Genomic DNA, 25597 nt, shown 5'->3' with positions numbered 1-25597 from the left:
CCTTGTGCGTCGACGCACCGGGCCCGGCCTGGAACTCAGCCGCGCGACGCAGGGGGACCTCTGCCGCCGCGGGCCCGGGCCGGGCGGCGGTCATGGCCTCGGCGGCTGTGGAGAGCTTCGTGAGCAAGCAGTTGGACCTGCTGGAGCTCGAGAGAGACGCGGAGGTCGAGGAGCGCAGGTACTGGGTGGACCGGCCGGGATTTGCCCTTCTGCCCCCTGAGTCCCGCCCGCGGCGCTGTGCGTGCGTGTGTGTGTGTGTGTGTGTGTGTGTGTGTGTGTGTGTTTGGGGGGGGGGCTCGACCGCCTCTGGAGATGGGACCCTGTCGCCTCCCGGGTGGCCGTACCGGTTTGGGGCCTTCAGGAAGCCCTTTCTTCTTGGCTTGGAGCGCCTTGCCCCTGCCCCCAGCGCGTCCTCAGCCCTTCTCTTTTTCGGGGCCGGGCGGGTGGGAAAGCGCGACGATGCGGTTTCCTGGGCCCTGGTCTGGGTAGGGGACGGGCCTGGCTTTGGGCAGGGAGTGGGCCTGGACCTGGGCCTGGCGGGGGGGGGGGGACGGGGGGGAGTGGGGAGTAGTGGGGAGTAGTGGGGGTGGGGGGGCAGGGGGTGGTCCTGGGCCTGGGCGAGGGGGGTGGGGGCTTGTAGGCCTGGCTTTGGGCAGGGAGTGGACCTGGGCCTGGCGCGGGGGGGAGTGGGGGAGGTGGGCCTGGCGTTGGGCAGGGGGTGGGCCTGGGCCTGGGTGGGGAGCGGGGTGGGGGGGGGGTGAGGGAGGTGGGCCTGGCTTTGGGCAGGGAGTGGGCCTGGGCCTGGGCAGGAGGTGGGCTTGCCTGGACCGTTACTTCCAGTTGGGCACACTCATGCTGTGTGTGCGGAAAGGGCTGTGCAAGCTCGAATGGCGACCAGCTCCCCCTGGGGAGGGCGAGGCTAAGGCTGGCTTTGGGGACAGGTGGTGCCTGAGCAGAAAAACAGGAGTGAAGGTTTCCTGGATAGAAGAGGAAGGAGAGGAGCCTTGAGGAGCCTTCCTGGATGAGATGGGAGGGCAGCCTTGCACCTGAGGGTGCGTGCCATAGAGAGCCCGGCTTGCTTCTCAACGCGAATATTCATTTAGTTGAAGAAGTAACAGCCAGGGCTTATGGAGCACTGACTGTAAATGCTCTTTCCAGACCCTCGTTCCTTCAAACCTCAGTGTTCTTCTCATTTGGTGCACGAGGAGGCTGTGACAGAGCGGTTCAGTCACTTGCTCAGGTTAACACAGGTGGAGTCAGGATCGGAGGCTAGGAGTCTGTTTCCAGGGTCCGCACTGCAGACATCGATGGGCTTTGCTTTGTGTGTGGCTGTGTGACTTTGCAGGTTACGTCTCTGAGCCTTAGAGCCACCTCGCCTGTAAAGTGGGATTATTCCCACCTCATGGGTTTGCTGTGAGCACAAGATGGCCTGCTGTCAGGTGCCCAGCTCAGTGCCGGGCGCAGTGAGCACCCACAGAAGGGTAGGCATTGGTCAGATTGAGAAGGGTCTTGCGGGTGAGCTTGTGTTATATTCCGTGTGCAGAGGCCGGCTCTCCGTACAGGTAAGAGAGTGGGGTATTCACCTTAGAAATAAAACAGCAAGTTCCTCTCCTAGCAAAATGGGTTTATTCATCACAGCAGAGGATTGCAGTTCTGGACATGGAATCTGCGGCCTAAGCTCTAGGCTAGTGCAGCCAGGGAAGGGGAGGATCTTTATTTTGTGGAGGAAGGAGTTGGGAGGGGTAGTTTCGAACTGAAGTCCGTTACAGAAGGGGCAAGAGTTCGGGCGGACGGCCGCTTCTCGCTGGCTGCGTCCAGGGGTAGTGGATTTCTTGTAGGAGTTGCAGGGTGCATCATTCCTGTTGTGGGATGGTCTGGCCCCTTTGCTGTGGGGGGTCTGTCACGGACAGTTCTGGTCGCTGACATCTGTAGGTGCAGCTCCTCCTTCTGGCCTCCCCGCTGCATTTCAGTGAGGTTTTTTCTCTTCGTTTTCACGGGTGGGGGGAGGGGAGGCGGGTGAATAGATTCGTGTTTTGGGTGGATTGCTTGGGTGCCGCTGCTTGGGACTGGACAGGGCAAGCCCCAGAGGTGAGGCAGTTAGGAGGCTCTGTCTAGTCCAGACGATGTAGTTGGTGTTGGTTGAACCAGGGTTATGGTGGGGAGGATGGAGGCAGAGGCGGATTCGCGAGGGTGCAGATGGCGGGGGGTGGGGGGGGGCTACGATGGACTTAGTGACAGGTGGGAACCAGGATGTGCAGTCAGAGCAGAGCGGGGCCAGCGCGTAGCTCTACCTGCAGGAGGATGTGGGGGAGCCCGATCTCAGGGGCTTACTTGGGGGTCTTACTTGGTGCCTGTGCACGGATCTTTGTGTCTCTCTCCCTTTTTCCTTCCTCCCGTATGGGTGGAAATACAAGCTGGTGGAGTGTAAGTATTGAACTCTCAGTGTTGGGTATCTTACAGGTCCTGGCAGGAGAACATCTCTCTGAAAGAGCTCCAGAGCCGAGGGGTCTGCTTGCTGAAGCTGCAGGTGTCCAGCCAGCGGACCGGGCTGTACGGGCGGCTGCTGGTCACCTTCGAGCCCAGGAGATGTGCGTCTGCCACGGCCCTTCCCAGCAACAACTTTACTTCCGGTCCGTGCGTCTGTGACGTAGGCATATGTTGTTTACTGCTCGCCTCCCGACTGTGACTTTCGCTCTGTAAAGGCTGGGTTACGCATGACTGATTGGGGAATAAAGCATTGCAGTGAAGACCCCTTAGACATTCGCCAGTCACGTGGCTTTTTGGCAATCTAGGTCGCACCGTCCAGACGGTAGCCACTGGCCACACGTGGTCATCGAACACTTGAGACGTGGGTCGCGATTGCCGCAGGCATACCGTGCACACCCGGTTTGGAGATTGAGTACACAGATGTCTAGGCTATCTGAAGAGTAACCTTATTTTTTTTTTTCAATATTTTATTATTTATTTTTGAGAGAGAGAGGCAGAGCGTGAGCGGGGGAGCGGCAGAGAGAGAGGGAGACCCAGAATCCGAAGCAGCTCCAGGCTCCGAGCTGTTAGCACAGAGCCCGACGCGGGGGTTGAACTTGTCAACTACGAGATCGTGACCTGAGTTGGAGTCAGACGCTTAACTGACTGAGCCACCCAGGCGTCCCTAGAAATGTAAATTCTGAGATGGATCCTATTCAGGGCACTAGTGGGGAGGTCACAGTAGGGACGGGGTCCTCTGTGCTCAGCTCCGTGGCGCGCACAGACAGAACTGGACTCTGCCCCTGGGGGATTGTTGCCACCTGCTGTCTGTCTTTATAAAGTTGGGGAGAACACAGAGAAAAGGTTTAAGGTGCGGGTGAAACTCATTGCTTGAAGAAAAACAGCACAGGGGCAGTGCGTCTGGTGCCTGGTTGACCTGGGGCACACACTTTCAGACACGGAATGAATGGGATGTAAGCGTGTGGGTGGCTCTGGCTTTATCTCAGAGTGGAGTCTGTTTTGGTCGGAATGTCTCCCCTTCCAGGTGATGAAAACCCAGGCCACGCTGGCTTGGGCAAGAAAGATTGCGTTGGTTGTGATGCTAGAAGGTTGGCTTCAGGGCCCACAGGAGGTCGCTCGGACTTCTCTCCGTTTCTTGGCTTTGCCCTGTCCTGGGGTGGCTTCCTTCTCAGGCGACACGTGATAGCAGTTATAGCCCCCGTGTGCCCTCAGGTTTCTGGTCCAGCTGGACAGAGGGAGGGCCTTTTTGCCAGGTGCCAAGCAATAGTCTCACCGTGTTCAGGGGGCTCACATTTGGTCCCGTGCTCATCTCTGAGCAGTCACTGTGGCCAGGTACGTGGCAGCAGTGATTGGCTGAGGTGTAGGTTGTGTGCTCCGTCCCTGGCATCAGGGAAGCCCCTCAGAGTCACCCGGCGGATGGGCAAGTCACCCGACAGTTACTGTGGGAAGTGGGGAAATCCGTACTTGAGTGGGCAGCAGATGACCTCTGTCCCCCCGTTGATGCTCCCGTTCTGCCTGGAATGTTCTCCTCTAGATGTGCTCGTGGCCCCCGCTTCGTTCAGGGCCCATCCTGCTTACCTGTGGCCACTCAGGGGCCCTTGCCATACCCTGTTTCTAAAATGACACGCTGGGGCGCCTGAGTGGCTCAGTCGGTTATGCATACAACTCTTGATTTCGGCTCAGGTCATGATCTCACGGTTCATGAGTTTGAGCCCTGCGTCGGGCTCTGTGCTGACGTTGCGGAGCCTGCTTGAGATTCTCTCTCCCCCTCACTCTCTGCCCCTCTCTCACTTGTGCACGCCACCTCTCTCTTTCTCTCTTTGAAAATAAAAAAATTAAAAATAAATAAAATGACACCCCCGTCCCTCTCCATCCCCTCCTGGGCTGCATAAGTCCTTGAAACCTCCAGTGCTGACACGTGTGTGCTGACACGTGTGTCTTATTTCTAATTGGACCAGCACCTAGACCAGTGCCTAGCACAGAGTAGGCACTTCAAAAGGTTTTATTGACTGGCACGTTTGTCTTAATTTTTTTGTTAAAATTTTTTTTTAAATATTTATTTTTGAGAGAGAGAGATTGAGAGAGAGGGGGACATAGGATCCGAAGTGAGCCTGGTGCTTATAGCAGAGAGCCTGATGCGGGGCTCGAACTCACGAACTATGAGATCACGACCTGGGCTGAAGTTGGACACTTAACTCACTGAGCCACCCAGGTGTTGTCCCTGGCGTGTTTGTTTTATTTATTTAAAAAAAATTTTTTTTTTAACATTTATTCATTTTTGAGATAGAGACAGAGCATGAACAGGGGAAGGTCAGAGAGAGAGGGAGACACAGAATCTGAAACAGGCTCCAGGCTCTGAGCTGTCAGCACAGAGCCCGACGTGGGGCTTGAACTCACAGACTGTGAGATCATGGCCTGAGCCGAAGTTGGATGCCCAACCGACTGAGCCAGCCAGGCGCCCCGTGGTGTGTCTGTTTTAAATAGTTCATTGATCTCAAGTCAACTTTTGTACGTAATTTAGTTGTCAGTTAAACTTTTTTATTACTATTGATTTCATTTCTAAAGAAAGTTAACAGGGTATTTGAAATAATGCTGGAATTTATCATAGAAAATAATCCACAGTTTAACTTGGCTCGGTGTTTGTATAACCGGAGTCTCTGTTCCTGCAGGAGATATAGTGGGTCTGTATGACGAAGGCGGTCAGCTGGCCACGGGGATCCTGACCCGGATCATGCAGAGATCGGTCACAGTAGCCTTTGATGAGTCCCATGATTTCCAGCTGAGCTTAGACCGAGAGCGTGCCTACAGACTGTTAAAACTCGCCAATGACGTCACTTATAAGCGGCTGAAAAAGTAAGGGCGAGTGAGCCTGGGAATCATATGTTCTTTTTCCTTTAACGTGGCTCACTCACCCTGGCCGCCTGTCCTGTGGTGGAAAGGAGTGCAGTCGAGTTGAGTCTGGAGTCGTTCGGCGCCCCTCCCAGGGGGTGGTGGCTGCAGGTGGCTGTGCTGGGACAGGGGCTCGGGCACTGAATCAATGGCTGGTTTTCACCCAGCTCCTCTAATTCTCGTTTTTCTCCCTGGGCAGAGCTCTCATTACCCTAAAGAAGTATCATTCTGGCCCCGCGAGCTCCCTCATAGAGGTCGTCTTCGGTGGATCATCCCCCAGTCCTGCCAGTGAAACACGTAAGAGCCTTTTCTTCCCTGGTCGACGAGATCACTCCGGAAATACTGAGCGCAGAGTGAGCTGGGGTGTTTCAGCAAGAGGTTGAGGATGTACAGTTGGGGGGAATGTCTGTGTCTTTTTTTAAATTTCTTTGACTCACGTGAACCGGACTCTTCAGTACTCGGTGCCAAGAAGCAGCTCATTCCATCGACTTTCCAACGTTCTTTCGAGTGTTCCTAAATACATCGTTTTGAAATGTGAGGATGTTCTAGCTCAGTGATCCGTGAAAATACGTGATGGCTGGGTATAGCGTTTGCCCAGTAGTATTTTTTGTTTGTTTGTTTGAAAAGTCTCCGTTCTAAGTGCATTTTGTTACTTTTTCGGCATCTTTCAAGCTGCACGTGTTCTGGTCTTTTCTACGTACAGACACACGTACACGCACGTGCTCCCCTTCCTCGCCTGCACTTTCTCATACCCCTCAGTGGTCTTGAAGAGCCTCAGTTTTGAGGGGGCTTGTTGCCTCCCCAAGCACCGCCCGCGATGTCACACTCGTCCATCTCCTGACTCGGCAGCGCTCGGTCTGTCCCTGCTGCCTGGGGTGGCGGGGCTCATTCACGCCCTCGTGATGCCGTGCCAGTATCCTTTAAAGATGTGGCTGCCATATGGTACTTCTCCACATTCTGAAAGCACTCACGTCTCAACGTTTTATTCTGTCACCTATTTATCGAGAGGCTGCTGTGCACGGGAAACTGAATTAGAAGTTTATTTGCCGTGTTTTAAGGAGCACGCTACGTGGTGGTTATGGCAGGTGTCTGAGGAAAAGGGATGCGGTTCCAAGAGGTGGGGCGCGCTGGGACTTCGGGTCAGGTGATCGCTGCTGCTTGCCAAGCTGGTTTCAGTCTGGCCTGCCTCAACCAGGGCGCTGTGCTCACTCAGGGGTCGGGTGCCCTGCGGCGGGTGCTGGGGGCAGAGCTGGACGCCCAGGGCCCACTCTCGGAGCACACGGCACACGAGGGAAATGCTTGGCGGTGGCCGGAGGCCGCGTGTAAGTGAACGGGCGTGGCTGGGTTCCGGTGAGACCAGACGGCCGAAAGCGGGCAGCAGGCTGGTTGGGGCCCGTGGTCCACAGCCTGCCGCTTCCTGTTCTGGGAGGAAGCTTTTGGAGACAAAGCGGGTGGGTTCTGTGTTGACGGGCTGATGCCCGGGGAGACCCGGGAGGCTGGTGTGCGCTTCCTTCCGCCCGCGCCGTCTGCAAGGAGGAAGCACCGGGGGGTACGGGGCCCCAGCCTGACCGTGTTGCCTCTCCTGCAGAGCCGCCGCCGTTCTGTAACACCTCCCTGGACGCCTCCCAGAAGGAAGCCGTCTCCTTTGCGCTGTCCCAGAAGGAACTTGCCATCATCCACGGGCCTCCTGGCACTGGGAAGACCACCACTGTGGTCGAGATCATCCTTCAGGCTGTGAGACGGGGCTTAAAGGTGGGCGTGGGCGCCAGAGCCCCGACCGGGCGAAGGGGTTCCACGTGCCCGGCTCGCGGGTGCTCAGCAGTGTCCTCGCCTGCGCTCTGGGGTTGGTCAGGAACGTTCCCGAGCGTGGACTGATTGGGCGTGGGGCTGGGCCCTGGCTGATCTCTGACAGCTGCAGGGTGCCTGGGAAGGGCACACGCTCAGGAGCATCGGTCCGCAGGGTTCCGCTCGGTGCGCTTGCGGTGCCCGCGCTGTGCGCAGGCCTGTCCGTGCCCTCAGAAGCCCTGCGGTTAGTCTAGGGAGACAGACGTGTTGCCGTTAATGGGCGCGCTGCCCGTGTGTGGTGCCCAGATGACTGATTTCCCGAGATGTGGAACAGGGTGATTGTATGCTGTTATTCACGCACGTTTTCAGTGGTCCCGATGGGGTCTTTTGTCCGCGTGTGCATCCACGTGAGTCCTCGTGGGTTCTGAGCCCGTGGAAGACTTTAGAAAGTGTTTCTCGTTTAGAAACGTCAGATGCTGATGAGAATTAGAGTGATAATGGTCAACGTTCGACTTTTTGCAACACAGTTCTCCTGAGCGCTTGCTGCGTGTTTGCTCAGGTCGGGGCAACCCTGGGTGCTGGGGGCCGTTGGCACCCCCAGGTCCCAGAGGAAAGCAGGCACTGAGGTCCTGTGCCCCGGTCACAGTGCGTGGCAGGGCCAGGATTGGAACTCGGCAGACACGCTCCCCAGAGCCTTTGCTCTGTACCTCCCGCTTCTCCGCCAGGCAGAGCTGCTGTCGAGCGCGTAGGGAGGTCTGTCACTCGGTCACGGGGCTGTCCGGTGGCTTCTGCCAGGTGAGTGGTACTTGAAAACTGGATGAATGACCATTCGCTGCTGGGAAACAGGTCTGGTGGTTTGATCGGATGCCTTCCGTTTCCATAAACAGTGAAACGGGACACACGTGCTCACGCTCGGGCCCTCGGTGGGGGTGAAGGCGATGGGGTTGGGGGGGCGCCTGCCGCTGAGGCTTGTGTGTGTGTGCAGGGGGGGCTCTCCTCTCCACCTCCTCTGCCAGCTGCCACGTGCTGCCTTTTGTTTTTAAAGTTTATTTATTTTGAGAGAGAGACAGAGAGAGAGAGAGAGAGAGAGAGAGAGAGAGGGTGCGTGCGTGCCCGTGAAGGGGAGGGGCAGAGGGAGAGAACCCCAGGAAGGCTTCTCACTGCCAGTGCAGAGCCCGATGCGGGGCTGGAACTCACGAACCATAAGATCATGACCTGAGCTGAAATTAAGGGTCGGACGCTCGACCTCCTGAGTCCCCCAGGAGCCCCCGCCACCTGTGTTTCATAGTGGAACTTCACATTTTTCTCTGCTGATGGAAGGCACTACAGAAGAGTTCTAGACGCAAGATTGAGCCCATCAGAAAGATTTTTCCCTCGTACCACTTTGTGAGTTGATAAAGTGATTTCATTGGTAAGAAGCCGGATGCTCCAAACCTGATAATTTCAGAGCACACTTTAATCTTTGTGTCCTTTTTTCCCCCAGTTGCCAATTATTTAACATTTTTGGTGTTTTGGTCACCAGTAGTCATTATTTAAAAAAACTTTTTTTTTTTTTTATATTTTATTTTATATTTGAGAGAGAAAGAGGCAGAACCCAAAGTAGGCTCTAGGCTCTGAGCTGTCAGCACACAGCCCGTCCTGTGGTTTGAACTCAACGAACCGTGAGATCGTGACCTGAGCCGAAGTCGGATGCTTAACCGACTGAGCCACCCAGGTGCCCCTCAATAGTTCTTAAGACCAAAGTTCCAGATACCGTGTCAGTCTGTGGTAATGTGTTCTTTTTAAAAAAAAAAATATATATATATATATATATATATATGGGGCGCCTGGGTGGCGCAGTCGGTTAAGCGTCTGACTTCAGCCAGGTCACGATCTCGCGGTCCGTGAGTTCGAGCCCCGCGTCAGGCTCTGGGCTGATGGCTCAGAGCCTGGAGCCTGTTTCCGATTCTGTGTCTCCCTCTCTCTCTGCCCCTCCCCTGTTCGTGCTCTGTCTCTCTCTGTCCCAAATAAATAAACGTTGAAAAAAATATATATACATATTTTTAAATACTTATCTTGCGTGCGAGAGTGTGCGCACATGTGTGGGCGGGGGAGGGGCAGAGAGGAAGGAGAGAATCCCAAGTAGGCCCTGTGCTGTCATCACAGAGCCTGACTCAGGGCTCGAACTCCCGAACTGTGAGGTCATTACCTGAGCCAAAAATTGACGCCCCTGTAGCACGTGTCCTGTGGGGCGTGTCCACTCATGCTTGCGTCTGCGTGTTTATGCGTTGACACGACCTCTTGTACACGTTCCGATCCTCCTCTCTTGGCCTTCAAGCCTTCCGGTCCGTTTTAGCGTGAACTTGAGTGGTTAAGTCACTGAACGCGAGCCTTGCTTCCCCAGGTGCTGTGCTGTGCCCCCTCTAACGTCGCCGTGGATAACCTGGCAGAGCGGCTGGCGCAGTGTCAGCAGAAGGTCCTGCGCCTCGGGCACCCCGCCCGGCTGCTGGAGTGCATCCAGCAGCACTCCCTCGACGCCGTGTTGGCACGCAGCGACAGCGCCCAGATCGTCGCAGACATCAGAAAGGACATCGATCAGGCCTTCGTACGTCCCTCTGTGTGGCTTCTCATCTGAGGTCTCTCCCGGGAGACATTTCTGTCTGTATTTCTCTTGCTTTTTTTTTGGTCTCCGTCAGCTCCTGTAAGAATTTCAAACATTAGGGGGCGCCTGGGCGGCTCAGTCGGTTAAGCATCCGACTTCGGCTCAGGTCATGATCTCATGGCTTCATGGGTTCAAGCCCCGCATTGGGCTCTGTGCTGACGGCTCGGAGCCTGGTACTTGCCTCGAATTTTGTGTCTCCCTCTCTCTTTGTCCTTCCCCAGCTCATGCACCCCCCCCCCCCTTTCAAAAATGAACATTGAAAAAAATTTCAGATATCAGGATGGCCCATTAAAAATTTTTCCCCCATCGGGGTGCCTGGGTGGCGCAGTCGGTTAAGCGTCTGACTTCAGCCAGGTCACGATCTCGCAGTCCGTGAGTTTGAGCCCCGCGTCAGGCTCTGGGCTGATGGCTCAGAGCCTGGAGCCTGTTTCAGATTCTGTGTCTCCCTCTCTCTCTGCCCCTCCCCCGTTCATGCTCTGTCTCTCTCTGTCCCAAAAATAAATAAAAAACGTTGAAAAAAAAATAAAAAAAAATTTTTTTCCCCCAAGTTTTACTAAGAAAGGAAGGGCTGCCTGTTTTTGGTAGAGACTTGTACTCGGCATCTCGTAGGGACTCGACTTGTCAAGGTAGTTTCGTGAGTAGGTGAGGGGTCGTCTTCAAGAGGACCTCTCTCTAAGCGCCTCTGCTTCTGATCTTGCTGGCTGGGTCACGTCGGCAAGAAAATACCCAGCGGCCTGAGAATAAAAATTCAAAAAATATTCATCCTCCCGGTCTCTGGTCCATTTTACACCCTCCCTGTGGAAGAGAGGCAGCAGGCAGTGGGTCAGGCGGAGACGTGTTTCTTCTTGCAGTTGGGGCTCTGGAACTCCGTGGTCCTGTGACTTAACGTCCACTCGGTTTGCTCACTGTCAGCTGGCCTCACATTGGCGTGGCCTCCTCCGTGTCCCCGCCCCACAGGGCTGTGAGTCAGCCTTCCCGCGGGCCTGCGGGATAGTGGGATGGCACACGGGATGCCAGCGTGGGCCCAGCAGAGGTGGGGACGAGTTGAAAATATGTCATTCAAGGGTACATACAGGTGGCGTGGGAATGTGCAGCGATGGTATTTCCTCCGTTGCAAATGCGGATGATTTCACTTCTTGTTCCTGTTTAATCAGTGCTTTCGGGATCTTCTTCTCCGTAAGGGAGGCGCAGTAAAACCCCTCCGCCAGCCCTGGAAACCCTGTGCTCCAAAGCAGAAACCACAGATAAGGAAGGATGTCTTTTTTAGTATTGCAGGAAGTTGGGGCTTAGCTAAGCATTTTATGGGCCGGGGAAGACCTGTTACTCCCTTGGCGGATGTGGAGTGGAAACTGGCGTGCAGCCTCTCCTCTGTAAGCAGCGAAAACCCAAATCCTGGGCTGGCAGGTGCTCTTTGTTGCACGGGTGTGTGCGGCAATTCTGTGCAGGGTCGGGCAGGGCCCAATTTCCGGTTTTGTGTGAGCTTACAGTTCAAGACACCGTCTGCTTCGAGGACCTGGCCTTTGTCCCTCTGCCTCTGCCGGTGCAGGTGACAGCAGCTGTAAGGCCACAGAGGGCGTCAGGTGCTCGGTCACCGGCGTGTATCTGTTTGCTCCATCGAGAAAGGTTTTTGACATCTTAGTGCCCCTCAGGGAACTTCACGCGGTGGACCCGCTGGTTGTAAACAGAAGCGCTTTGGGAGCGAGAAAGAGCTAAGCAGGTGCAAAGTCATGTCCAAATACTTACGTTTTCTTGGCTTTCCTTTGTAGTTGAAGAACAGGCAGACCCAGGATAAGAGAGAGAAGAGTAGTTTCTGGAACGAAATCAAGCTGTTACGGAAAGAGCTGAAGGAGAGGGAGGAGGCCGCCATGCTGGAGAGCCTCAGGTCCGCAGCCGTAGTGTTGGCAACGAACACAGGTGAGGGGGCCGTGCGCCCCGCTCCTGGGAGGCCCCCTCGATGGAGGCGCGGTCCCTCCCACGGGCTGCGGGGGGTGGGTTTGAATAGAACCGTCCGTCGGTGTCGGGTAGGGTTCCCAGGGAAGCCTTCGGGCCTGCGGTCTTCCCGTAAGGAGGTTTCTCGAATCGGTACAGGGGCGCTCACGTTCCCTCTCGCGGAGCCAGCTGGCGTCTTCCAAGGAATCTGTTCGTTGAGTCTACGTGATTGCATTTGTAGGTCTAGCGTTCACTCTTTCCCATTCTTTGACAGTGTAGCATCTCGGGTGACCTCATTTGTTTCCTTCCTGGTGTCGGTAATTTGACACTTTGTCAGGACAGTGATTAGCGGGGGCGTCTGGGCTGTGCAGGCCTGAACCAGCCTTCCAGCAAGTACCGTAGAGTCAAGTGCCTCCAGGGGCGCCTGGGTGGCTCAGTCAGTCGGTTAAGCGTCCGACTTTGGCTCAGGTCATGATCTCGCGGTCGGTGAGTTCGAGCCCCAAGCACTTGTCAGTCTCCGTAACTGCAGGAGGAAATTCCTTACAAAAAATCACTATGTTATATTGAGGTATACGTATAATATCCTATAGGTTGTGTTTCGTGGTGGGTTGAGCGCCTGACTTCAGCTCAGGTCGTGATCTTACGGTTTGTGGGTTCAAGCCCCATGTCGGGCTCTGGGCTGACAGCTCAGAGCCTGGAGCCTGCTTCTGCTTCTGTGTTTCTGTGGAGAACCCTAACTAACACAGGGTTTAGTTGGTTTAGTAGCCACTGGGTGGCTCAGCTGGTTGAGCGTCTGGTCTCAGGAGCTGTCCTGTGCGATACAGGTGGTGCCCACATTTGTAGATGAGAGAGGTTCAGGGTTGGGGGCCCTGCCCGGGCTCACTGCTGTCTGTGGGGGTTGGCGCGGGGCCCGGGTCATCCTCACACGTGAGCTCTTGCCACGGCACTGCTCTTCCGAGGAGGAGCCAGGGCTGTGCTTTCGTGCCGTCAGACACACGGAGGCTTCCCCCTGGATGGACGTTCAGTTAACTGTTCGGTACATCTGGGAGAGCAGCAGAGAGGGGAATTAATTAAGCTCGAAATTCAGAAAATGATACAGGAATACTATTTAGAAAAGAGACGCCCTTCAGGGGACTTGGGCCCAGACCCCAGGGGGAGATCGATTCTGGTGATTGGACTGTGGGAGTGGCCCTTGGCCAGGGGCCCGCTGCTCACCCTTAGACGCAGCTGGGCTGGAACGGGAGGTTTCTCGTGACCTTCCCCGTTTTTATTCTAAGACGCCCAGTCCTTCTTACACAGTCTTCATGCCAGGCTGGGTTCTGAAACCCCCGGCCCGTCGTGGCCTCGTCCGGCGTGGGTGCGGCCTCTGGCACCTTCTGTGAAGGCTCACGGTTCCGATTTCCACCAGGTGCTTCTCCCGATGGCCCTCTGAAGCTGCTGCCCGACGGCCACTTCGACGTGGTGGTCATCGACGAGTGCGCCCAGGCTCTCGAAGCCAGCTGCTGGATCCCCCTGCTGAAGGCCGGGAAGTGCATCCTGGCCGGAGATCACAAACAGCTGCCGCCCACCATCGTGTCCCCCAAGTAAGACCCCTGCCCACGGCGCTCCTCGGCCCTCACCCGCCACCCCTTCCGTCTCTCCTTGGGCGCAGCGGCCCTGGCGTGCCCTCCTGCATGTTCCTGATGACAGCCCCTCGCGCCCGTTTCTTTTTTTTTTTAGTGTTTATTTTTGAGAAAGAGAGTGTGTGCGTGAGTGAGCAGGGGAGGGGCAGAGAGAGAGGGAGACATCGAATCCCAAGCCGGCTCCAGGCTCTGAGCCGTCAGCACAGAGCCTGACATGGGGCTCGAACTCATGAGCTGGGAGATGATGACCTGAGCCGAAGTTGGACGCTTAACCCACTGAGCCACCCAGGCGCCCCAAGCCCTAGCACCCGTTTTATTGCGCGTACTTGTTTAGAGGTCAGGCGATCCCACCGTGTGCTCCTGAGGTCGGGGGTCGTGGCCGCCACACGCCCGTCTGTAGCGTCAGCACCCGGCGCCGTGGCCGGTCGTGCTGGTGGCACGGAGCTTCTCTGGCGAGGCCGGCAGGCTGATGTGCCTGTTCCCGCCAGGCGAGCCTTCCTGAGCCGAGGGAGGCGCCCCTGTGGGCAGGCCGGCTGGCCTCTGGGTTCGTTGGCGCACGGCCTGGCACGGGTTCTTCCAGCCCTGACCTGTAGGTGCGTCCTTTGACCTGGGCCACAGGGGGGTCTCTGTAGAGACACAGCGGTCCCTGCCGTTGCCGAGCTGCACTGGTCTTGCCACCTCTCCCGCACCGCTTCGGCCACACCGGCCTCTGTCCTTGCTGTCCCCGTCTGGACGGCTCTTTCCCGGACCCTGGGTGGCCATGCCCTCCCTCCACTCAGTACTTTCTCAGATGAGCCCACTTTGCGGGCTCCCGTGACCACCCCACCTCAGCGCGTCCCCACTGCCTGCGGGTCCCTTTTTACAGCTGCGCGTTCCTGAACGCTCTCTGGCAGTGGTGCGTGTCTCTCTGTCCGTTCCCTGGCTGGTCCACCCAGAATGGAAGTCGTGTGCAGCCGGGACCATAGCCAGCACGTTGGTATCTCTGACCCAAGTGCATCTCTAAGTGCGCCCGGGACCGTGGCCGCTCCAGCCACCCCCGAGGCGGGGGACAGGAGGCTCCCAGAGCCCGGCGCCAGGGCTCTCCCTTCACGCAAGGGGCTTTCTTCTTGTCCCCCTGCTGCCTGAGCCCGGCCTCTCCTTTGGGGTGAGTGTGGACGGGCCGTGCTTGACCGCGGGACGCTCCCTACTTGTTCTGAGGTCCAGCAGCCGTCGGAGATGTGGGGGATGTGCCCGCACCACGTCTGTCGGGTGGAGCCTTGCTGGAGGGGGGTGTGGCCCCCGGAGCGGGGTGGGGGGTGGGGGGGGGGGCGTCAGGTCAGGATCCCTCAGAGAGAGAGGGTGTCCCATCCACGCGGTGTGGCTGGCAACCGGGGACTGCGTTTGGGAAGTTGGTCGTGGCCGGGGAATGGCCCCCGCGGTGGGAGTCAGCGTGCAGACTGCAGGACAGGAGCGGTCTGTTCCGGGGTCCCTGGGGGTCCTTGAGAGACAGCGTTGTCCTCCACAGACCTTTGTGTGGAGAACGTCTGGAGCTGTGCCCTTGGGAGCAGGGACCCTCTTGTGTCTAGGGGGCAAACTGTCAAGGGGACACGTGCTGGGTGCTTCCGTGTTTGCCGTTGGGACCGGTAACCACTTCCCTCGTTTCTCTGGCGTTTTTGGTGGACGCCTTTATTACAAAAGGTTAAGCGCGAGATCTTACAATCTTACGGGGAAGGGCCCCCAAGCTAGAATGAGTAAGCGTCCCCTGGTTTTAGTGTTACCCACGCGGCGAGAGCTGTGGTTAAGACGGCGGCTCCGGAGATCGCTGGCTGGGCGGCCTTGAGTTGCTCCCTTAACCTCTCTGGGTCGCACTCTCCTCCTAGGGAAGGGGCAAGCGCAGCGGTGACCCCTGCCTCAGGTTTTGTGGGCGTTAGGTTGACAAGTATCAGGGGTGCAGAGTGGCACCCGGGACACAGGAAGCGCCCAGTGCACGTCAGCTGTGGCTGTGCTTAAAAACGGATTACTTGCGGCCAAGGGTATCGGCTGTTGAAAAGTTTACCTGTAACAGCTCGCTGTTGCCGCTGTGCTAGATTTTCACAGACGCGGACGAGGTAGGTTTGCGTGGGTTCGTCGTTCCGCGGTTCTGGAGATCAAAAGTCCGAAGGCTTCCTCGATGGGTTCAAATCCAAGCGTTGGCAGGGACGGGTTCCTTCTGGAAGCTGCGGGGGAGGATTCACTTGTCGGCCTCTTCCAGTCGGCAGAGGGGCCGCCCCCTTCCCTCGGGGCCCCTGCGGAGCCGCTGGCAGCGACGCCCGCCCTCCGGTCCCGTCTTCCCTGCCCTGACCCTCTGAGGAGGAGCCCGTGGCGGCCTCGGGCCCACCTTAGCTTCGCGCACGGAGGGTCACACATTCGCAGGTCCCAGGCTCGGGACCCAGGCTTCTCCGGGGGCCGGTGTTCAGCCGAGCACACCCTTAACTTTAGGCGGGAACTTGGGCGGAGCGGGGTCCCGAGGTTTGAGGGGCGGTGTCAGGCGGGACAGGGGGAACCCAGGCGCCCCTTCCCGGTTCCTCTCTTGGGGCAGGGCTGCGGCGGCGGGCCTGGTGCTCAGCCTGATGGAGCGCCTGGTGGCGGAGCAGGGCACGAGCGTGGTGCGGACGCTGACGGTGCAGTACCGCATGCACCGGGCCATCATGCAGTGGGCCTCCGAGGCCCTGTACCACGGGCGGCTCACGGCCCACCCTTCCGTGGCGGGCCACCTCCTGCGGTGAGTGACCCGTCGTGCCCTCCCCGGCCCATCCTGCTGGGTCCTCATGCCCCAGAGTCCCCTGTGTCCCCCGAACCACGCGCTGTAAAGACTTCAGAGTCACCCCCGAGGCCGCTTTCCGGGAGGGGGGAGGGGCCTGGCCCTGGGGAGCTCCGTCGGGGCGCTCGGTCTCCGGTGCTCCCGGGGCTCCTCGTCCTCCAGAGGGAAGGGCCCGCACCAGACGGGGCGAAGGGAAGCGTCAGCCCTGTCGGGAAGGCCCCGGCTCTGCTTCGTTGCCCTGGCCTCACGTGTTCAGTGTCTGCCCGCGGTGCAGGGACCTCCCCGGGGTGGCCGCCACGGAGGAGACAGGCATCCCCCTGCTGCTCGTGGACACGGCCGGCTGCGGGCTCTTTGAACTCGAAGAGGAGGACGACCAGTCTAAGGGGAACCCTGGTGAGCCTGCTTGGGCAGGGCCAGCCTTTGGGTTTGGACGGACCCTCAGCTCCTCTGTGTGGACAGCAGAGGGCCTGTGATTGTGGACCTTAGGGGGGGAGGGGGGGGGGTCCCCCCCGGTGAGCTGCGGGGTTCCAGCCGGACGGGAGCGCGCGGTGCCCTTCTCAGCGGGTGGCGCTGCTTCGGCGAAGGAGCCGGCCCGGGAGGGTGAACGGGGTGGTCCCTGCTCCCCCGAGGTCCCAGCCTGCCGGCTTGCACCCAACGCCGCGGGGCCCGCGTCCTTGCTGGCTCCAGCCGGCCGGCCTGCGGCCCGGCAGTGCCCCAGGACGACGCTGTGTCCGCTGGCCGGGGCGGGCGGAGTCCTGAAGAAACCAGCACCAATGAGGGCGTGACCTGGACCCGCGGCCTGCTTGCTCCCCAGGCGAGGTGCGTCTCGTCAGCCTGCACGTCCAGGCCTTGGTGGAGGCTGGCGTCCGAGCGAGCGACATTGCCGTCATCACACCGTACAACCTCCAGGTGCGAGAGGGCCCCCTCTGCCGGTATCCGCGGGCTGCGGCTGATGGGAAAGGGGTGATTCATGGTCTCTTCTGACTGCAAACTCCAGGTGGAATCGACCACCTCACGACCGGATCCGGGGCTCACGTGACCTCAGCAAGAGCCTCTGTCCGTCTGTCCGTTTTACTTGCTCTAACGTGTCTGCCCCGTCCTGATGTCAACCTTTGTTGGCTTTGTTTTCTGGCCAGCTTCCCGGTAGCCCTGTCCGGGGGCGCTGTCCTTACGGGGCGGCCCCGGGGACCGCCTGACCCTCCACGGCATCTCCCACAGGGTCTCAGCTTTGGATCTTCCGCGTCGGGCTCGGGTCCCCATCCCTGAGCTGGTTGCCGTGGCTGGTGCGGGGTCCTTGCCCACCTCTGGGCGGGGGCGCTGGCTGTGCTTCCTGGGACGAGCGTGGGCGGACAGGAAGATCGGGGTGCCGCCTGGAGGAGGGGTGGGGGTGGGCCGGCAGAACGACCCGTATTCACTCCTTTCTTTTCTGCTCACGTCTTCTCTCTCGGCGCCTGTGGGCTTATCAGCAAAGCCTGTCTTCTTTGGTGGGAAAGATATGGCCACGGCAGGGTGTTGTGGGGTCCGTGGGTGGGCTGCCACCCCTTCCCGACGTGTGGACACCACACCAAGGGGCGTCTGAGGCAGGTGGCTGTCGTGAGCCAGAAGAGCTGGTGTGATGTCAGCGCTGGGGCGTGGGTCACGTCCGACCTGTTCACGTGCTGCCTTGTGCGTTCACGGACACCTGTCGGACAGCGGCTCCGGGGCTCTGCAGGGCTTCCGTGCAGTGGTTTTGGTTCTGCAGGCTGAGGCCCTCGGCGGAGTCCAAGGGCGGAGTCCAAGGGCGGAGTGTCGGGGCTGCCCTGGCCTGAGCTGCGATGGGGACGCGGCCTTGCTTGGTGTTCCAGGTGGACCTGCTCAGACAGAGCCTCGCTCACAGGCACCCCGAGCTTGAAATTAAGTCGGTCGATGGCTTCCAAGGCCGAGAGAAGGAGGCTGTGGTCCTGTCCTTCGTCAGATCCAATAGGAAAGGTACGTGGGGCTCAGCAGACTCCTCTGGGAACACAGAGGAGGGTCATCCGGGGGGTGCGTACCAGATTTCTGCTCCGGGCTGTGCAGGGCGGTGCGAGTGTGGCCTCCGTGAGCTCAGCATCGGGTGAGAGGCGGGCGAGAGAGCGGGCAGGGGGGTGGGGTGCAGTGAGGCCCTGACCGGAGCCACCGGGGCCGGGAGGATCCCGAGGGGCTGCCTGTGAGCTGGGTGTTGTGGGGGGTGGTGTGGGGGGGCAAAGCTGGAGGCTGAGCAGCGTGCAGGTGCGGGTGTGCTTGGACCACCTGGCATCCTGCCCCGGGGGCGGGCGGCGGGGCTGAGGCACAGAGCCTGGCTTTTGGCCTCAGGGTGCAGTTGGCCTCAGGGCCTGGTGTTTCCGCCACTGGGGCTTGTGGGTCCTCCATGTGGAGGGCGTGTGGGACCCTGAAAGGGCTTGTCTGGGCTTCGTAAGGTGCTTTCAGTGGAAGGCTGAAGGCAGACAAGAGAGGTGGGATAGACGGGGGTCGGGGACGGGGGAGAAGCTACTGGAGCATCCCCCTCGCTTTCCCGGGTCTCGGCTGCAGCCACCTCCTGGGCTGGGCGGAGGGAGGAGCCCGTACTTGGAAGTGACCGACGGTTTGGGGGGGTCCCACACCCGGACCGGGTGCCGTAGAGCCAGACTTGGGAAGCCGGGGTCGGGCAGCGGGGAGTCTGCACAGGCATGGTGTCCCGGCGGTCGCCGGAGGGGGTGTCGGCTGATCCCCGCGGTGGGCAGAAGCGTTGATTTCCTGTTTCTCAGTCTCGGGTCTGCTCGGCCACTCACTCCTGCCTCGTTCGCAGGCGAAGTGGGTTTCCTCGCCGAGGACCGGCGGATCAACGTGGCCGTCACCCGCGCTCGGCGCCACGTGGCGGTCGTGTGTGATTCGCGCACCGTTAACAACCACGCCTTTCTGAAGACCCTGGTGGATCACTTCACGGAGCACGGCGAGGTGCGCACGGCCTTTGAGTATCTCGATGACATCGTCCCTGAAAACTACTCCCACGAGAGTTCCCAGGGCCACGGCCAAGCTGGTGCGAGGCCCCGGGGCCCTGCCGCGGCTGCCGGGAAGCCTCCTGGAAGCTGGATGCGGGAGGGGGTTCGGGAGGCCCCGGCCGCCGCCGGGCTGCAGCGGAAGACGCCTGGCAGGAAGCCCTTGGGCCCTGAGGTCGGTTCTCAGCCCAGCCTCAACGGAGGCGGCCTGTGCCCGGACGGCAGAGACCGCGCGGACCGCTTCGGGGCTGAGATAGCGGAGTTTGTGGCGAGTGAGAACACGCGGCTGGAGTTTCCCGCGTCCCTGAACTCACACGACAGGATGTGGATCCACCAGATAGCGGAGGAGCACGGGCTGAGGCACGACAGCACCGGTGAAGGGAAGAAGAGGTTCATAACCGTGAGCAAGAGGGCCCCGCCTGCCCCGCCGCCTGCAGCGGGCGGCCCCACGGCCCCCGGCCCCATGGAGGCGGAGCCCCCTCCCGGGGAGCAGAGTGGCCGGGACCCCCCGGATCTGAAGGCTCTGCACCTGGAAAGGCTGCAGAGGCAGAAGAGCCGGCGGGAGCCGCAGGCCGAGCAGGGGCAGCGGGCCTCGTGCTCAGGGCCGCGCAAGCTACCGGAGAAGGAAAAGAAAAAAGAGGCAAGAGGTAAGCGGCTTTACCTGAGGAGAACACAAGCTCGGTGTCCCCTTAACGGGGGCGTTTGCCCCGTTTGAAATCCCCCACCCCCTCCCCCAGAATTGGGACGTCCTCTTGGTGCCACGGCCCTGATTCCGCGTCCCGTGCCTTGTTTTTAATCAGTTAGGTGTGAGCTCCCCGAGGGTGGCGACTGGCCACAGTGACCTCTGACCCCCGGCTCCTCAGGTGGGGCCTGGCAGGTAGGCAGCCATCGGGGTGCAAGAGCCAGGAGGAGGGGACGAGGACGGCGAGCAGGAGCCCTCGGGCAGTTACGGACCCCCTTGCGGGCGGCAGTCTCGTTCACTCACAGCCCAGCTCGCACGTCCGCCGTCCCGGGTCCCCGTCCCAGGAAAGGGGCCGCCTGCGTCCTGCGCTGCCCCGTGGGGCTGTTTGCTCTGCCCCCGTCCCACGCAGTGGTGGGGCATCCACGGGCATGACGCGGATTTCCTGCAGACTCTGGGTAAAGTCGTACTCCCGCTGTTGTCCTCTGAGCAGGGCCACGGAGCGTTTGCTTCTTTCACTGAATTCCTGGGAGCAAAGCCGCGTGGGAATCACAAGCGTGATTCCTGGTCTGTGAAAGCACCACAGAGCGGGGGTGCAGCCGGTGTCGTTCTGGGGGACTTAGCGGCCTCTAGGCGCCCGGCCGTGTGCTGGGGAGCGAGGTCAGCCCTGCTGCCCAGGAATGGGTGTTCTGGCAGAGGATGGAAATGTCAGGTGCCTCTTTAAACCACACCAAGAAGGTGCTGAGTGCCGTGCAGGGCAGATGCTGGGACGAGATGACAGGAGGACCTGGGAGAAGGTGTGTGGTGTGGTCAGTTGAGGACAGAGCATCCTGGGGAGACTTTGCCCTATGTAGGGGACGGTAGCACCACTTGGTGTTGAAGCGTTTCTTCAAGCCGCCTCCCGATCTCGCCTTGCCGCTCAGGTCAGAGCGTGACCCAGCAGGACAGGTCCCCAGAGGCTGTGCCGAGGTCCCAGCAGCTGGGGAGCAGAGGCCAGTCTGAGCGGCCCCCTCGGGCCGTGGCCGGGGGCCCCCGCGGGGAACGGTGCCACTGAGTGATCAAGGGCTGCCTGTCCCTCTGGAGGGCTGGGGGAATCACAGGTGCTCAGGCCCGCGGGAGAAGCGGTCGGTGCTCTGTTGATGAGATCTCATTTTCCGATTGGGGCCCGAACACCGTCTGCCTGGCCCCTGCGGCGTGTCCCTTTCCCGAGGTTGCCAGCGAGCAGCCAGCACCTTCTCAGGCCTTCTCTGAGCTCCCCTGGCGCTGCTTCCGGGGCACCAGCACATCTGGCCCTCCTTGCTCTCCGTAGAGCTCGCCTTCTACCACGGCCCGTCTGGGGGGACAGGGGAGGGGCACGTCCCCCTTCGCAGGTGGCCCTGCCCGGAAGGGTGGCAGTGGCTGCAGCGGGGGAACCGGGAGGCCCTGTGGTGTACCAGCTGCCCCTCCCCGTCCCCGCCGAGGCTGACCTGGCCCGTGTGCCTGGCCCCGCGGTGCGCCTCTTGTAGAGAATCTGCTCGGGGAAACGGCACGCCGCCTCGCCTTGTCCGTGCCCGTCAGCCACATAACTGACGAGAGCCACCCGGCTGGTGCCCCCCCGTGTTCCCTGCATGTCTGTGTCTGCGCGTGCGTTTGTGGTGGGGGCGTGTGTCCCACAGAGTTACGGGTGCGTGTGACCTCGTGTTCTTTTCCGCTCGTGAGCGTTCCGCAGGAACTTTCCAGGACTTGTGCGCACCTGGTCAGGAAGCTTACGGCCCCCTGGTGCTGGGGCCTGTGACTACGCCCTGGTTCACCTGGCCGTCCCGGGTACGGCAGCGTCCGTTGGGCTTCGTTTGTACAGTCGATGGCATGAGGCACGTTCTCGTCTTTAAACGTGTGCTCAGCGAAAGAGGATGTGCTTTTCAGAGGCGCTCTCCGTGGGCTGCCACCCCTTCCGGGGAGTCCGCACGGTGCTCGCAGCTCCTGGCAGTGACGGTTACTGGCTCGCTGAGGAAGGGCCACCCCGGGCTGGACGGAGGGTCATTGCCTGTTCACTGAGCCCGGAGGCAGGAAGCTGGGCAGAGCGGCTCCGTGGGGGTGAAGGTGGGTCCAGCGGGGGAGTTCTCGTCCTGCTTCTGTGTCCTTCCTCCGTGTGAGTGATGCTTTTCTTCCCCCAGGACGCGTGGCCATAGACTTGCCCGGTGAGGAGGACTTCGATGCCCTGGTCTCGGCCGCCGTGAAGGCCGATAACACCTGCGGCCTTGCTAAGTGCACAGCCAGCGTCGCGACCCTGGGTCAGCTCTGCCTGCACTGTGGCCGCCGCTTCTGCCTCAGCCACCACCTGCCGGAGGTGCGCTGGCCCTCCCGGGGCTCGGGGCGGTGGGTGGGTGGGGGGACGGTGGGGCTGTGTCTCCGGGGCTCGGTCCTGGCCAGATGCGCTCCCGACAGAAAGGGTGGCGGGTCACGAGCACGGAGTCTTCTAAAGCGGACACAGACCTGGGCTTGGTTTCTGACGCGTCACATTACAACCCAGCCGGTGGGAGTTCCGGGCAGAGAGGATCTTGTTTAAGCGCGTTTGGGGTCTTTCGGTGGGATAGTAGAGGGGAGCTGGGGCCTCTGGCCCACGGTCTGAAGTGGGCTGGCTGCCCGGCTGCTGCTTCATTCGTTCCTTGAGCAGGAATGGCTGGGGATCTCCGCCCCGGGGGGCATGGGCCGTGGGGACCTGGGTGTGAGAGCAGTGGATGGTGTCGGGTGCCGAATGTGTGGAGGGAGGGCCTCTGGCGGCAGGGGTGGGGAGCCGGGCCGGGGAGGGCATGTGGGCAGGCCCCCGGGGAGGGGGCACATGCATGCAGCTGGGAGCAGAGCAGGGGGCAGGGGGTCAGGGGTGGAGGCTGAGAGGGCCTGGCTCTGGAAGCTGCGGGGAGCGTTGGAGACCTGGCCGGGGTGCGGAGGAGGTCTCGGCAAGGCTGGGAGGTCCTGGGGCCTCCCCTGGGGCGGGCAGTGGCGGGCGTGCAGGGGGCCCCTGGGCCCCTGAAGTGGTTGTAGGTGACGATGAGAAGGGGACGGAGGGCGCACCGTGGCCCTGGGGTTTCTGGTTTGGGCCGTGGGAGGAAGGCAGCGGGGCTCTTGGAGGGAGACGGAGGGGCAGGCACAGGGGAGGGATCGAGGCACCTGGGGCGTCACTGTCCTGGGCCACCTACGTGGGGGTCCTCTCGGTGTCCCTGCGCTCTGGGTCAGGGCTTGTAGTGCTTGCCCGCAGGGAGAAAGGGCCTCCTCCCTCCCCTCCCCCCCGTCTTCTCCCCTCTCTCCCCCCTTCTTCCCCCTCCCCTGCTCTCTCCCACCTCCTCACCTCTTCTCCTCCTTCGTCTTCTCTCCCTTTCTCTACCCCCTCCACACCTCTCTCTTAACTTCCCCCTCTTTCCCTCCCTTTCTCTTCCCCTCCCTTTCTCTTCCCCTCCCCCCTCCCCTCTCCTTCTTCTCTTCCCCTCACCTCCTCCCTCATTCTTTTCCTCTCCCTCACACCCTTCCTTCCCTTTGCCTCCCCGCCCCTCCCCCCCCCCGCACACGCACACTTTCTCCACACGCACGTGCCCACACGCACGTGTGCAGTCTGTCGATGCCTGTTGACAAAGTGTATGGTGTTTTAGAAAGATTTTCATCCAGAGTGTTTAGAAATGGCCAGATGCCAGGTTTGGGAGGCCAGCGTGCGTTACTGGCACGGCCTGTGCTGGTCCCTGGTGCCGGGCGGTGGGAGCCCGCAGGGGCGAGTGGACCGTGCGGACCTCGTGCCGTCCGTGGAACAGCCGTCTGAGCACGGATACTGCTGCGGGCCGGGCCGCGAGTCTGCCTGCTCTGAGCTGCTCTGCGGGATGAGGCCCAGGGCTGGGTGGCAGGGACCCGGCCTCAGAACCCGCTCTGTCACCTGCTCCCCTTGTGACGTGGGCAAATTCACTTTCCCCAGCTCTCACCGAGGTGCCGGGAGGAGCAGCAGGCCGGTGCTGGGTGTGGAGGAGGAGGGCCGGGCCGAGGGCCACCCGGAAGGGGCGGGAGAAGGGGACGCCCGCCGAGTGGGGAGGGGACGGGCGCGGCACAGGGGTGTGGTGGGCTGTGCACAGTGGGCTGGGCGAGCCGCTGAGCTGTCTGTTCTGGGGCCTTGCTGAGTCCAAACTGGGTCCCACCCGGCAGTTCCCAAGGAGGCAGGCTTCATTTGTGCAACGGGGAAGCCCGGGCTTTCCAGGAGAAGCCGTGACGCGCACACGTGGCACCGTGGCCTCAGTGCCCGGCGCTGGGGAGATGCTCAGGGGGCTCCTTCTGTCTTCCTTCTCCTTTCAAGAACAGAAGGGGTCGTGTCAGAGCGTCCTCGAACCGCCGGGGCACGTCATGAGCTGATTCACGTTTCGGAGCTCCTGGGACGGGCCTAGCATTGGGGTCCGGTTAGAGAAAACGGCCCGTCGCCCGGAGCAGCCTGCTCGTGCTTTGGCTGCGTGCTCGTGGAAAGGCGGGGGCTCGCGCTCTGCTTTCAAATGCCGCTGCTGGTGGCACACACGGGTGTGCTGTCCCCCTGTCAGAGGACGGCGTGGCTAAGCCGAGGGCGGGGCTGGAGGCCGGGTGCGGGTGCTCCCTCCGGCCCCCCCAGCCCTGCACGTGCAGGATCCGGGTGCAGGAAGGGTGAGGAGCCCTCCAGGGCCTGGTCCGGGGGCAGCAGGCAGGACCGCGGGGCCTTTGTCCCCACTCGGCTCAGCACCGACTGCTGTGTGCCCCCCAGATCCACGGCTGTGGGGAGAGAGCTCGCGCCCACGCCCGGCAGAGGATCAGCCGGGAAGGAGTCCTGTACGCCGGCAGCGGGACCAAGGACAGGTCCCTGGACCCAGCCAAGAGGGCCCAGCTCCAGAGGAGGCTGCATAAGAAGCTGGATGAGCTGACCAGCCAGAGGAAGAGTAAACACAGGGAAAAGGAGGAGTGACCGGCTTGTGTCTTTGCGAGCACCGGGGGTGGGGGGGGGGGAGGGGGGAGGGGGGAGGGGGCGAGCACGGCTGCCTTCTGCTTCCTGGCGGCCGCGCCCCGTGACAGCGTGCAGCCCGACCCACCTGCCTGTGCCGCGGCCGTGTGGGGCTCGGGATCTGGGGGAGAAAGGGTGGGCTCTTCTGACCTGACGGGAGGGTGCCTGGGCGTGTGGTCAAGGCCAGGTAGCCCTCTCCCCGGGCATGCCCACACCCTACGTCCTCCCCGTCACTGCCAGGACCATCGCCCGGTGCGATCTCTCCTTCCCGGTCAGAACCGGAACCCCCCCCCAACCCCATCTGAATCTTGGGGTGTTGCCGTGAGGCTCAGTAAGTTCCGTTGGAGACGTGCCTCTGTGTCCCCTGCCCGGGTCCGATGCCCCCTCAGGCTTTGTAAAAGTAAATCCTGTCAGGGCCCGGCCGGCTTTCGGCCCGTCAGAGTGAGGGAGAGCACCCGGAACTCAGTGCGCCTGAGGTGGGCTCTGAGAACGTTCTCTGGGGCGCTCCTCCCACACGTCCCCCTGCAGCTGGCTCACCCTCGTCCGTCCGTCCGTCTCCTGTCCCCTGTGGCTGCCGTGGGCCACCCTGTCCCGCGGGCGGCAGACACACCTCGGGCTGCACCTGCGAGGTCTGGAGGGCCCCTCGCGTGTGGCCTGTGTGGGCCCTGTGTGGGTGGAGGTCTCTGCCGGCTGCCTTATTGAAGAGAGCCTCAGAGGAGCGTCCTGTTTTAGTCCCAGGGTGTTATTTGTGTGAACGGGATAGAAATTATTTGAGAAAACAATAAAGCCATACGCACATCACCCGGTGTCTGTTACGT

At 60.8% G+C, this 25597-nt stretch overlaps 1 protein-coding gene across 4 annotated transcripts; it reads left to right on the top strand.

Moving 5' to 3' along the window:
• The first annotated feature begins 13 nt into the window (after positions 1 to 13).
• On the top strand, positions 14 to 24759 carry IGHMBP2 (immunoglobulin mu DNA binding protein 2). 4 transcript variants are annotated; one of them, XM_053202809.1, is made up of 15 exons: positions 14 to 178; positions 2461 to 2630; positions 5157 to 5340; positions 5576 to 5673; positions 6965 to 7128; positions 9545 to 9745; positions 11569 to 11716; positions 13140 to 13314; positions 15911 to 16093; positions 16407 to 16525; positions 16947 to 17041; positions 17977 to 18100; positions 18936 to 19772; positions 19926 to 20002; positions 21958 to 22048. In XM_053202809.1, the coding sequence occupies exons 1-14, from the start codon at positions 93 to 95 to the stop codon at positions 19964 to 19966; spliced, it is 2625 nt and encodes an 874-aa protein (XP_053058784.1). In that variant the 5' UTR covers positions 14 to 92; the 3' UTR covers positions 19967 to 20002; positions 21958 to 22048. The 4 variants fall into 4 exon arrangements, with proteins under 4 accessions (XP_053058784.1, XP_026901432.1, XP_026901435.1 ...); XM_027045631.2 differs by lacking the exon at positions 19926 to 20002 and adding an exon at positions 24546 to 24759 and having other exon boundaries at positions 15 to 178; positions 21958 to 22130; XM_027045634.2 differs by lacking the exons at positions 2461 to 2630; positions 19926 to 20002 and adding an exon at positions 24546 to 24759 and having other exon boundaries at positions 40 to 178; positions 21958 to 22130.
• Positions 24760 to 25597: the final 838 nt, after the last annotated feature.

Source organism: Acinonyx jubatus, chromosome D1, assembly GCF_027475565.1.
Source record: "Acinonyx jubatus isolate Ajub_Pintada_27869175 chromosome D1, VMU_Ajub_asm_v1.0, whole genome shotgun sequence".
Classification (NCBI taxonomy): Eukaryota; Metazoa; Chordata; class Mammalia; order Carnivora; family Felidae; genus Acinonyx; species Acinonyx jubatus.
Note: the sequence above shows the minus strand (reverse complement) of the source record. Positions and strands in the feature narration are given on the sequence as shown.